The sequence below is a fragment of the Talaromyces proteolyticus genome (assembly GCF_021365285.1).
Source record: "Talaromyces proteolyticus strain PMI_201 chromosome Unknown BGW36scaffold_9, whole genome shotgun sequence".
Taxonomy (NCBI): Eukaryota; Fungi; Ascomycota; class Eurotiomycetes; order Eurotiales; family Trichocomaceae; genus Talaromyces; species Talaromyces proteolyticus.
In genome coordinates this window covers 268,146-280,783 of record NW_025764285.1, presented here as the reverse complement: position 1 = coordinate 280,783, position 12,638 = coordinate 268,146, and the positions used below count along the sequence as shown (strand labels likewise).

Sequence of the window (12,638 nt, the reverse complement as noted above, 5' to 3'; positions counted from 1 at the left end):
GCGCCTTCTCGCAGCACGGTTCAGCAGATCGAATGACCAACTAATCCTCTTTCTTCCTCTCTCTCTCGCCATCTCTGCGACCCTGTGCAGACACCCCATAAACACAGTCCTTCAGCAGGTCGTTACTCTGCTCTTTGGATCCGAGTGCTTCTGCTCTCCCGCTATACTCGACCAGAGAGAGCATGTCGAAAGCGTGACCGGTTCGTCGTCTCTCGTCGCCGCCGGTCGCTCTCTCCAACCCGACGTTCTTATTGCCGATTTTCGAGGTGCGGTCGCCGCGATTGCGACACGCCTTTCTGTAAGTGCACTGCTCAATGGTGTCATCCCAAATACTCGTGAGTTCAAGCCTCACGTTGTTGGTAATGAATATGCTCTAATTGTGTACAGTCTCAACACTGCCATTTCCGAGTATCGACTACCGCAAATCTGATGGTCTCTCAAAGACTCCTTGTGCCTCATCACGCCTAGACGCCAATTAGTCTTGTAGATAACTGAACCATGACCACTCAAATAGACACAAACGGAAGCGAACCGTCGAGGATCTCGTTCTGGGTAGCTAGCCGGGAGCCTGGCGAACCTGGTCATGACGGGATTACAGCCGTGGCTTTATCAAACAACGACAATGTTAAAAACAATCAAGAAGATACCGCCGCAGAACGATTAGTCGCTCTCAAACGAGCATTGCGAGCGACTGATACAGAGATAACCTGGGAGAAGTTATTGGAAGAGCTCGCCTTGCTCGGCCACGCCCAGTGTGCTTTCGTCGTTAGAAAAGTATATAAAGAAGGCGACGACAGCGAGGGCGATTTAACCATGGCCTGTTACTACGACGATCGGAACGGAAAGAGGGGATGGCTCCGAGACCATACATACCGCACTACCGGCACGCCATGTGAACAGATGAAACATGGCAAAGTATATCTTGTGCCTAGCAATCTACAGTCTTATGCAGTTTCCAACGACCTACCGTTCACTGCGGAAGCTTACATGGCCACCCCATTATGGTCCGGTGATCACAATATCGGCCATTTTGGAATGGTATGGTCAAGCGAAGGCCTTTGCGAAAAGACTATGTCGTGGCCATATATAGAGTTGCTTCTGCACTCACTAGAGGACATACTCGCTCAGCGTGTTCTGGACGAAAACACTTTGTCTAGTAAAGTGGACAATTCACTATCCGAAATCTCATTACCTACGCCGACATACACAAAACCTCAAGTGGCGACCGCTCCGTCGTCGCCCGTATTCGCACATCCTCTGAAGCCTTTTGCACCAAGTCTATCTCACGAGCTACGTACACCCATGCAGGGAGTGGTGGGTATGCTCGACGTTATGTATGCGAATGTAGAAGAAGCAATTGGCCGCAAGGCGATGAGGAGTAAATCTTCTAGCCTTTTGCAGGACTTAAAGGAGAGCATTGAGCTGGTTCAAGACAGCGCCCGGCGCGCTGTTGAGGCTGCAGACAACGTGGTACATGCCTACGATCTCAACATGGAGGTTCCGGAAACTCCCCACATGGAAGTGTATGCTAGCATTATGGGTGATATTTTACCACCAGCGAGTGTCGCCTCTACTGATTGTTTACCTTTCAAAGAGGATGGCCTGCCAGAAAACCCCTACAAACGTCGTCGAAGCTTCTCCGTCGATTGGACAAGCCAGGGGCGGGCAGCCAAACGTTCTTCACGACGAAACGGCTCGCAAGGAGACCTCTCTCCCCGTAGCGAGGTCAAATATGCTATCCAAGAAAGTGATAAAATCGTCTATTCTCCAACGAAAGGTCGTATTGAAGAGGTTGTAGTCAATGCGGTCTCTCAAAGACCGTCGATGACGGCACGTCGAATGCTTCCGCACATGCTCCTCGAAGGCGTACCATCAACTGCGGTACGCCATACAAAGATACGCGAGCTTCTGCATTTGGTGATAAATGAATCCTTACATATAGGCAAGCGGCCTGAATCGACCATCAGTGAGAAGACATTATTAGGCGAACACATCGATGTTCATGCCCTCGCACCAAACGGAGAAACGTGCGTTAAGAGCATCGACTGGTCTGTAGACGCTAGTGTGCCTGAAACAGTCTTTGTTGATGAACGTGACCTAGCAAAATTGATATCCTGTGTCTTTTTGAACGCTGTCAAATTCACTGAACGTGGCAAGATTCGCGTGTCAGCCACATTAAGCAACAAATCTCCCCAACATATCCGCATCAACATCCGCGATACTGGAACAGGCATTCCAGAAGAATTCTTCCCCAGTCTATTCAAACCCTTCTCACGGGAAGATGATTCTACTACACGAACAAGAGATGGACTAGGGCTTGGGTTATTAGTTGCTAAGGGCTTATCTAGGAAGATGGGTGGCGACTTACTATGTGTTGATTCTTCGACATCCGGCCCTGAACGAGGGTCTGAGTTCGAGATTCGCATCCCTGTGAATCCGAGCGGATCATTGAGTCGACCAGGTACTCCTCACAACGAGTCGCTGGTACCCCTAACCACTCCTCCGCAGACGGATCAACCACCTGAATATAATTCTCCCCCTCGCTCTTCAGCAGATGAAGCCGGGGTATTGAACGAGCCGCGCCAGATTGAAGTGACTCTTCCGGCAAGCTCGATCAAACCAGCAATTCCCCATTCTCTACCGACAGCTCTGGTGAATTCTGACTCAAAACAAACACCAATTCGCTCCCTGTCACTCTCGCGTCCTACAAGCCAACCGCCGGTTAATCTCCAGAGCTCCGGCCTCGCGCAGGCGCAACCTCTCACATTCCTCGTTGCAGAGGACAACCAAATTAACCGGAAGATCCTGGTCAACATGTTACGAAAATTAGGATATCGTGACGTATACGAAGCTTATGATGGGCGAGAAGCCGTACGCATCATGCAAGAAATACTTTTGTCATCGTACCCTCTTCCATCGCCTGTCTCTTCACCTTCGCTGCCCAGCAGCGACAGTGGCATGAGCAATCCACTTTCTCCAGATACCGTAAACGGCAAGAAAAGAACAAAACCGATAGACGTCGTCTTGATGGATCTTTGGATGCCTGAAATGGATGGCTATGAAGCTACATCGAAGATCTTTGAAATGGTGAATGAACACTGCAATCGTCTCAGTCCGCACGTCCAACGTGATGATAGTCCGGCTGAAAGCAGACGCTCGTCTTGGGATCAAGATAGCGAACAGTACTCACCGTCGGCCGGCGATATTTCGCCAAAGGTTTTGGCTGTCAGTGCGGATGCCACGGATGAAGCTTTGAATAAAGCCTCGTCTGTGGGCATACAAGGCTATATGACGAAACCCTATAAACTTGCTGACCTGGAGAGGCTTATTGCTGATTGTTGTACATTCAACGTAACAGTATGAGAGTGCATAGGCTACTTTCGTGACGAGAGAAGATTAATTAATTTTGAGGCTACATTGGTCTGGGACCGATCATACCAGTGGATGGATTCCACGAATGTACTATGTCACTAATCTTAGATACTAGCCCAAGAAAATTCAAAAACATGGAAAATATTTATACATTTGTATCCAAACAAATATTATTTCACAAGTAGAGCTACTTAGAAATATTTCCAAAATGATTGGAATATAGTGGGGTCATGTGACTTACCATATTGATAATCTCAATCTAGACATCTGATTACTGCAATACTCTCCATCCCGAACAATTGCAGGACCCTCGTCACCTGCAGGCACGCTGGACGTAGAAAGGAAAGTCCCGTAATTATTTCACTCGTTTGCATGCCAGTGAAATGAAGTCTACAACACTCCTGAGCGCCTTGCTCTTCACTGGAGCTTCCACTAGCGTGCTAGCCCAACAACAGCAACATCAACATCAACAACCATTATTCAAAACCAGCGACAGCAGGGAGAACAATGAACATAGTATCCCAGCTTCCCAAAGCAACCATGAACTAAAACACATCATCGACACATCCCCCTCCTCTCCTTCCACCGCTCCATCGTCGAAATCGAATCTATCACTGAAAATGAAGCCGAAGTCGGCGATTTCATCATCCAGTACCTGCAAGCCCGCGACTTTACAGTCGAGAAGCAAATCATTGAGCCAGAGGCTGAAAAGGGCCGGTTTAATATCTATGCATACCCAAACTCGAGCCCTACACCACCTAGGGTTCTTTTGTCGAGTCATATCGATACTGTCCCGCCCTACATCCCGTACAGCCTGCACGCACCTTCTACCACCCCTCGCTCCTCACCGAGCTGGCGCGAGGAGATTGTGATCGCGGGCCGTGGCTCGGTGGACGCGAAGGGGAGCGTGGCAGCGCAGGTCTTCGCTGTACTAGAGTATCTGCAGACTCATCCGGACGCCTCAATCGGTCTGCTCTTCGTTGTCGGCGAGGAAGTCAACGGGGTGGGGATGCAGTGGTTCTCGCAGTCGGCGCTGAACACCTCGCCGCCGACTTTCCACACCGTCATATTCGGCGAACCCACCGAGCTCGCCCTGGTCTCGGGCCACAAGGGGTCGCTCTTCTTCACGCTGTCTGCGAAAGGCAAGGCGGCGCATTCGGGCTATCCATGGCTAGGGCGTAGCGCGGTGTCGGCATTGCTGCCGGCGTTGCTGAAGCTGGATACCCTCGGCGATATCCCCGTCGACGAAGGTGGGCTTCCGGGGAGTGAGAAGTTTGGAAAATCGACTATCAACATAGGGCGTCTTGAGGCGGGGATTGCTGGGAATGTGGTGCCGGTGCATGCAGAAGCTAGTGTTAATATTCGTCTTGCGTATCATGACGTGGAAAAGGCAAAGGAGATTCTGACGAATGCGGTGCGGGATGCTACGCATGGTGATGAGAATGTTACTATCGAATGGGGGAATAATGGTGTCGGCCATGCACCGATTGATATTGATGCGGACGTCGAAGGGTTCAATGTGACTACCGTGAACTACGCGACTGATGTCTGGTATCTGAAACTCCATGAAGGCTCTGGTGGAAGCCCGATTGGTCGCGTGCGTCGGTATTTGTATGGACCAGGGAGTATTTTTGTGGCCCATGGAGCCAATGAAGCTATAAAGGTTGGAGATCTGGAGGCGGCAGTAGCTGGGTATAAGAAGTTGATTGATGCTGCCATTGAGAGGAATTCGTAATTTCTATCCCTTTGATTTGGGCAGAAAATCACGGCATACTGCACACTACAAGCAGCAAAAATATGTCTTATTCTGAGTCCATGACTCGATATTTCGTATGAGAAATAGCAAAAGTCTTCTAGCAAGTGTGAATGTAAGGATTGTGCAGATATAGAATACATATATACAGATGAAGAACAATATCAAACCCTATGAGCGTGGTTTTCTCGACCACCCGGTTTTCAAATCCCCTGCCATTTTGAATCGAGGAAAGATATGAGCTTCCGTATTAAAAACGACATCTTCCAATGGAATAAAGTCGCGGTCAGAAAACAAGAGATAGAAGTACTTCAACGTCTCTGCCATCCAGAAACTTTCCATATTGTCACGCTTTACAGGCGGGTCGGAATTGCCGTTGGAGAGCGATGTAAATCCGATGATTCGAGAGGACCCACTGTTATCATCGTCGTCGTGTCCGGTCTTTTCAACCACGGCGGTATGCTTGACGAATGACTTGAACATCTCCCAACCCCATTCACGGTATTGTTCGTCTTCGGTGATGCGGTACATGTAGAATAGAGACTCGATAGTCTCTGGTCGTTGGAGGTTATGGGTGTCTTGAGGGTGAATGTCGATATCGGATATCCACTTAGACTTTTCTGCAAGAGGCACGGAGATAAGATCAAGGTCACGTTGTTTGTAACCCTTCGCCGTCGTACTTCCGCTGCCGCCTAGGAGAGTAGAGTCTGGGTATACGTCTGAGAACATTTTGGGCGGATTGGAAACATGGAAATAGGTAATTTCGGGCGCCAGACCCGTGGCTGTAGCCAAGTATGTAGCCCAGCAGGTCTTTGCTAGTTCTTTCGAGAGCAATATTTCCTCGTCATGTCTTCGGGACCAGGTTGGTAATTCCTTAGCGACTGAAAGAGGCAGACCCTCAGTTGCTCCAAGAGCAATGGTGCCAGGCATGAAGCACACAAGATGGTCCATTTTCGGAAGAAGGGGTTTATGGAGACCATCTGGCCTCTCCGCAATAAGAGTCATTTGTCCGTGTTCGGTGTAAGTGATTAGGTGTTTGCTGATGCCTTCAAGGGTTTCGTCCCACATCTCCTTATATATCGGCTCCCCTTTAGATGTTTGCAAGTATTGCTTGATAAGGTATTCTAATATTCAATTAGCATGTATACCCACGAAGCGAATTGCAAAACTTACCATAATACGAGTCACCTCGGCTACCTAGTCGAATATTGTCTCCACGAAATTCACCACTATCTGCATAAAGGAAAATTGGCAATAAACCATCCTCCTTTTGTCGATCATCCACGACTTTCATTACATGCTCCACCGTATGCCAAAATTCTGCTTCCCCGGTCAGCTTAGCGAGGTACTTGAATTCTAGCTGGACCGTTGTTGCCTCTGCAGTCGAGGATGCGCCACCATCTGCGTGTGATGGGATCCCAGTAGATGTATGAAGGTTGATACTTGCATAAGGCACTCCAGAAGGCGAGTCAAATGCACCCATCAGTCGTTCTGCGAGGTCTGTTGCTTTCTCAATGTAAAGGTCTTCACCCGGAGCCTCAGCATCATCATCCGCAATCGGAGCCAAGTCGGGATAATTAGTGGAAAGATAATGGGCGGATAAAAGACCACCAAGCATGCGTATCGTAGTCTCAAAGGTATTCACGTCGTGATCCTGATCGTATCGCAATGAATTGTGTATCCACTGACGGGCATGCTGGACCCGGGATGTGAGATTCATAAGTATCAGAGTATCAACAGCATCAACAATGGTCCACCCCATGCCACCTTCTACCATATTCCTTCCCGTTTTGGAAACGGGCTTAAATTCATCATAGCCTGTTTATACCGTTAGATCCGAACATAAAAAAATAAGAAGCGTCATCTGCACCCACCCCAACCATGGCTTTCATACGAGTCCCAGCTCACCATGAACACATCCTTCACTCGCTCTCTCCTTTCGTCCCAATTGACCTTTGTCGATATGCTGGCCTCTTTATCAAGGCTCTGAACCCATTTCCACAGCTCCTCTCCAGTATTTCCAGCGACATTAATATTGGATGGCCCACTGCCTCCCCAGAAGACATACAATATGGTAAGCGCGAACAGCGCAAACATGCCATATATGATCCGCTTTCTCGTCTTGTCGGGCCCGGTGCGACGTGGCTTGAAGTACGGCTTGTCCTTGTAGATTGGCAGGTCGCGACTTCTGCCGCCGAAAAAGCTATTTATTTTGCTAGTCGTAGCATTGCTATGAGTGCTCTCGGATTGGGAGAAGCCATAGCCGCCGAGACCGCCACTGCTTCGTGATGAGGATGCTCTCCAGTCAAGGCTTTGCTGCGAATGTATGTTCTGGGATGAATGTCCGAACCCGGGACCGCCCATGGCTTTGCCCCCGAATAAGGAGAAGTTCGTTCTCCTGGGCGTGGGAGACAGAGCGCTAGTTTGGCTAACTCGTCGGTCTCAGGCTCAGCGCAGAACGATCGAGGGGTCAATACGGTAAGTCGGAGTAAATGTGACTGTATTCCTACTAGGGTGTTAGCTTTGAAATATGCCCTGTACGTATGTTATTTGTGTTCTGAGCTTCCAGGCGAAATCGATATTGGGCTTCAGCTCCACTGTGGCTGCAACAGGACTCGGGGATATACTCACACGACTCACTTCACTAAGCAGTGGAAGTGGGGTATTATATTCCACAAGAAGGATCACTGAGAGAATTGAAGGTGTGTGCCTTATTTCAGAATTGCACCGTAAGATAAGAGTTGAACATGAAAGCTGTTCTTAATGATCCATTTAGGATGCTGATCCGGAATCCGCTACGTAGCGTTAACGCTTAACATACCCACTAAGCAATTTAGCTGCCATCATCGCTGTGATTGGACAGCGTCCAGACCTGGGCCGCCCTATATCACAACATGACACTGTTTATTTTTATCTTTCATAGCTATTACTGTTTTGTTTGAAAGCTATTAACATACCATACTTGATTGAATTCTTCTATTTTGGAACTGCAAGGTCCACATTACTCCCGGGGAACGATATCCCGATCGTTGGTGATACGTCATCTGGCCTACATAGATCAGAAGTTCACGAGTGTAATTACTGTCTATGTAATTTACATGTCTTCATTGGAGTTAATAGCGAGATACTATGGAGAAACCCCATCAGACATTACAACTTCTGGTATTCCAGCTTGCCCTCGAGTTTCTTTGCTTCAGCCACCTTGCGCACCGCCTTATTGAAATCATCTTGGTTGATGGAGTCACGCTCATCCTTGATCGCGACAAAGCCACTATGGCGGACGTTAGCTGCTTCATACAAAATGATAAAAGAGTGAGGACATACGCTTCAGTCACAACGTTACGGAGATCTGCTCCGTTGAGGCCGTCACTCATTTTGACAATGCTCTCAAAGTCAATTTCTCCCTCAGTCGCGACAGTACTGGCGTGGATTTTGAGAATTTCCAAACGACCAACCTCATTGGGCAAGGGAATCTCAATCTTCCGGTCCAAACGACCAGCCCGAAGAAGAGCCGGGTCTAGTGTATCTGGTCGATTGGTGGCCATGATAATTTTCGTTTTCCCAAGGTAGTCGAAACCGTCCAACTGATTCAGCAGCTCCATCAATGTTCGTTGAATTTCTCGATCTGCTGAAGTTCCTTCCGAAAAGCGTCGACCACCAATGGCATCGATTTCATCCATGAAAATAATACAAGGCTCGTGCTCCTTCGCGTATCCAAACATCTCTCGTATTAACCTAGCAGATTCACCGATATATTTGTCGACAATCGCAGACGATACCACTATAGTTAATGTATTAGTAATACAGGCATCAATGTTCGTAGTGGCTATGCATACCTTTCAAGAAATTGGTCTCAAGAGAGCTTGCTACAGCTCGTGCGAGCAGTGTTTTCCCTGTTCCGGGAGGACCGTATAGTAGCACTCCCTTGGGTGGCTTAATTCCCACTCGCATGAAAAGCTCCGGGTTCTTCAACGGCAATTCGATGACCTCACGCAACTCTCGGATTTGGTCGTTCAAACCACCGATACCCGCAAAACTGACCTGACCAGGATCTTCTAGGGACATGTTGTAGACGAGAGGATCAACTTCACGAGGTAGCATTCGCATAATTGTAAGTGTGGTCATATCCAGAGCGACACGTGTGCCTTGCTTCAGCTTCGCCTTGTCCACTTTCGAGCGGCAACCGACGACATATCGCGGGCCTGACGACGCTTTGACGATGACTATTCACGTGAAACAATCAGTATTTGCGGGGAGCTTGCACTGGGAATGAAAAAGAATACTCACATCGCTCTTCATCGAGCTGTTTAAGCACTTCGCCGATGATCTGGCCAACACTTTGAAGTGCCTTGATGTTTTCCTCCGTTACATCGAACTCTTTTTGGGAATCCTTGATGTCCATGCGCAGTGACTTCAACTTTGCCTCCCATTCTCGGAGCTCCAGCAGGGTCTTTTTATAATCTTCGATGGCTTGGTCCCTAGCGGGTTCAACAGCGCCGTTCATTGTGACGGCCGAACCAAGCACTGGTTCTCTGGAAGAATCTGGCTAGCTAGTCGGATGTAGGTAATTATAATTCAGAGATAGAAGAGATAAGAAGACACTATCTGCAAAGAAACGATGTGGCCAGAGACTCGAGCTGTCTGTCGATGTTGATGAGCTTCCAGGAAGCTCCCGCTGCTTCGGCGGTAGGAGCCAGGCTGAAGGCCGGCTGACGATTGCTAGAAGGAGCCTCACGTGACGCCATTACATAATAGGCCAGGGCCCCCGCATGGGCCAACGCGAACTGGCATGCAAATTGCGCAAACACGCCAAGTCTTGGTGTGGCTGTTTGCACACAATTTGGTGCCTGAAAAAACAGGCACAAGGCGGGTTGCCCAGATCTCCCGCATCTCTCCGATGACGAAGGCGGGAGAATTCGCTGCATGCGCTCTATTGTACGGCTTGAGGGAGTGAAATAGCCAGCCATGTGTTGAGATGCCATCCGAATACTCAATGTCGCCCCACAATGACCTCGTCGTCGGCCAGGGAACGTTCGGCGAAGAGCGGTACCTTGGGTGTCGAGCATGATGATGTGCCGAGCTTGCTGCATGTATATAGACGACATAATACCCCTCCAACCACAGACTGCAGTCGCAGCGTTATCTTCCTTTGCATACTCGAGCTAGAACTCGGCCCATTCTCTTCCCACCCTTTAGTTCTAAATTGACCACCAGAATCTACTACACATTGACTATACACTCTCCATCCAAGTAAGTATACATGTTCTTTTGGCCATCTACCTAGTTAAGAGCTTGCCCCACCATCCCACCAAACACAAACACAAACACGTCGAGCACGCTTTGCAGCCAAACCTCACCGAAGGCAACGCTTTGCCATTCAATTACTTGTAACGGAAATTCTACGTCTCTAGACCATGATAAATCGGGTCGAGGATTCATAATCGATTGACTCACCGCGTGGCGTGCAATTTTGCACGGGGGTGTCCTCTCTCAATTTGGCTGTCGGTGAAGCTCGTCGTCGCCTTAGCAGCTCGCCAACACCTTTTTTTGCCCAATTCTATCATCTCAACCCATCTCTTCTTTCTCTTTTCCTGCTCATTCGAACCACCTGAAATCTAATCCCGAGATTCGTTAAAAACAGTTACCCAATATGCCTATCTCCAAGATCCACGCTCGTTCCGTCTACGACTCTCGCGGTAACCCTACCGTTGAGGTGGATGTTGTCACCGAGACTGGCTTGCACCGCGCCATTGTTCCCTCTGGAGCTTCTACTGGTTTGTCTGACTTGATGTCGAGTCTAGAGACGGTCTTTCTAACTTGTATGTCTAGGCCAGCACGAGGCTTGCGAACTCCGTGATGGAGACAAGACCAAGTGGGGTGGAAAGGGTGAGTGATGATAATGTGCAGGAAATCGTTGTGAGGCTTGTGTGCTGATCTTGTACTTCACCATAGGCGTCTTGAAAGCCGTTGAGAACGTCAACAAAGTTATTGGACCTGCCATCATCAAGGAAAACATCGATGTGAAGGACCAGAGCAAGGTCGATGAGTTCCTTATCAAGCTCGATGGAACCACAAACAAGACAAACTTGGGTGCTAACGCCATCCTTGGTGTCAGTTTGGCCGTGGCCAAGGCTGGTGCTGCCGAGAAGGGTGTCCCTCTGTACGCCCATGTCTCTGACCTCGCTGGAACCAAGAAGCCCTACGTTCTCCCAGTTCCTTTCCAAAATGTCCTCAACGGTGGCTCCCACGCCGGTGGACGTCTCGCTTTCCAAGAGTTCATGATTGTTCCAGAGTAAGTAGAAGCTCTGGGAGACCAGCCACTTTAGTTGACCTGTGCTAATTGCAAACTAGTACCGCTCCCACTTTCACTGAGGGTCTCCGCCAAGGAGCTGAGGTCTACCAGAAGCTTAAGGCTTTGGCCAAGAAGAAGTATGGCCAATCTGCCGGCAATGTTGGTGATGAGGGAGGAGTTGCTCCTGATATCCAGACCGCCGAGGAGGCTCTCGACTTGATCACAGATGCCATTGAGCAGGCTGGTTACACCGGCAAGATTAAGATTGCTATGGACGTTGCCTCCAGCGAATTCTACAAGGCTGATGTTAAGAAATACGACCTTGACTTCAAGAATCCAGACAGCGACCCCACTAAATGGATCACCTACGAAGAGCTTGCCGACCTGTATAAGGCTCTTGCTAGCAAGTACCCTATTGTCAGCATTGAGGATCCCTTCGCTGAAGATGACTGGGAGGCCTGGAGCTACTTCTACAAGACCTCTGATTTCCAGATTGTTGGGTATGTTTTATGTTATTACGCACGATACTAGTCACTAACAGCAACACAGTGATGACTTGACTGTCACAAACCCTCTCCGTATCAAGAAGGCCATTGAGCTCAAGTCTTGCAACGCCCTCCTGCTCAAGGTCAACCAGATCGGTACCTTGACCGAGTCCATCCAAGCCGCCAAGGACTCCTACGCCGCCGGCTGGGGTGTCATGGTCTCCCACCGTTCTGGTGAGACCGAGGACGTCACCATTGCCGACATCGCCGTTGGTCTCCGCTCTGGGCAGATCAAGACCGGTGCTCCTGCTCGTTCCGAGCGTCTTGCCAAGCTTAACCAGATCCTGCGTATCGAGGAGGAGCTTGGTGACGGCGCTGTCTATGCTGGTGAAAAGTTCCGCACCTCTTTCAACCTGTAAGCGGACATGCAAGAAAGTAGGGGCGGTATTATAATATGTTGAGGAGACACATGACACGTCTCCCAAGGGTTAAACTAGCCCACGAAGCTATGATCTGCGGTGATATATTATTCAGAAATCTTGACAATAGAAACTTAGCCGCTAAACAAAAATATTTTTTAATGCTTTGAGAAGTTGCGAGTCATGAAACGTAGTCCCTTCCTTTCTTTTTTGTATGAGACTATATCCTGTAATCCAAATACCAAAGCGCAAGTTGGATAACTATTCTTCAATACCGTTGCACTAACCATTCGGAAAAACTTGGCTGCCTCATTTGG

General features: G+C 48.9%; 4 protein-coding genes across 4 annotated transcripts; 2 read left to right on the top strand and 2 right to left on the bottom strand.

Annotated features, from left to right (window-relative positions):
• Positions 1–3: 3 nt before the first annotated feature.
• Positions 4–5,107, top strand: BGW36DRAFT_418366 (uncharacterized protein; the record flags this gene model as incomplete). Its single annotated transcript, XM_046219416.1, has 7 exons — positions 4–335; positions 388–580; positions 641–2,484; positions 2,509–2,690; positions 2,712–3,357; positions 3,762–3,888; positions 3,999–5,107. The coding sequence occupies exons 2-7, from the start codon at positions 499–501 to the stop codon at positions 5,105–5,107; spliced, it is 3,990 nt and encodes a 1,329-aa protein (XP_046069279.1). The 5' UTR covers positions 4–335; positions 388–498.
• Positions 5,108–5,296: 189 nt separating this feature from the next.
• On the bottom strand, positions 5,297–7,489 carry BGW36DRAFT_361461 (glycoside hydrolase; the record flags this gene model as incomplete). Its single annotated transcript, XM_046214277.1, has 3 exons — positions 5,297–6,249; positions 6,299–6,943; positions 7,000–7,489. The coding sequence occupies 3 exons, from the start codon at positions 7,487–7,489 to the stop codon at positions 5,297–5,299; spliced, it is 2,088 nt and encodes a 695-aa protein (XP_046069278.1).
• Positions 7,490–8,073: 584 nt separating this feature from the next.
• BGW36DRAFT_323690 (putative proteasome regulatory particle subunit Rpt4) lies at positions 8,074–9,885 on the bottom strand. The gene is made up of 4 exons (XM_046212694.1): positions 9,413–9,885; positions 8,962–9,348; positions 8,450–8,906; positions 8,074–8,396 (listed from the first exon to the last, which is right to left on the bottom strand). Exons 1-4 carry the CDS (start codon positions 9,627–9,629, stop codon positions 8,276–8,278), a joined length of 1,182 nt encoding a protein of 393 aa, XP_046069277.1. The 5' UTR covers positions 9,630–9,885; the 3' UTR covers positions 8,074–8,275.
• A 618-nt stretch (positions 9,886–10,503) lies between these two features.
• BGW36DRAFT_207878 (enolase/allergen Asp F 22) lies at positions 10,504–12,638 on the top strand. The gene is made up of 5 exons (XM_046209904.1): positions 10,504–10,899; positions 10,955–11,011; positions 11,078–11,417; positions 11,477–11,917; positions 11,967–12,638. The coding sequence occupies exons 1-5, from the start codon at positions 10,776–10,778 to the stop codon at positions 12,319–12,321; spliced, it is 1,317 nt and encodes a 438-aa protein (XP_046069276.1). The 5' UTR covers positions 10,504–10,775; the 3' UTR covers positions 12,322–12,638.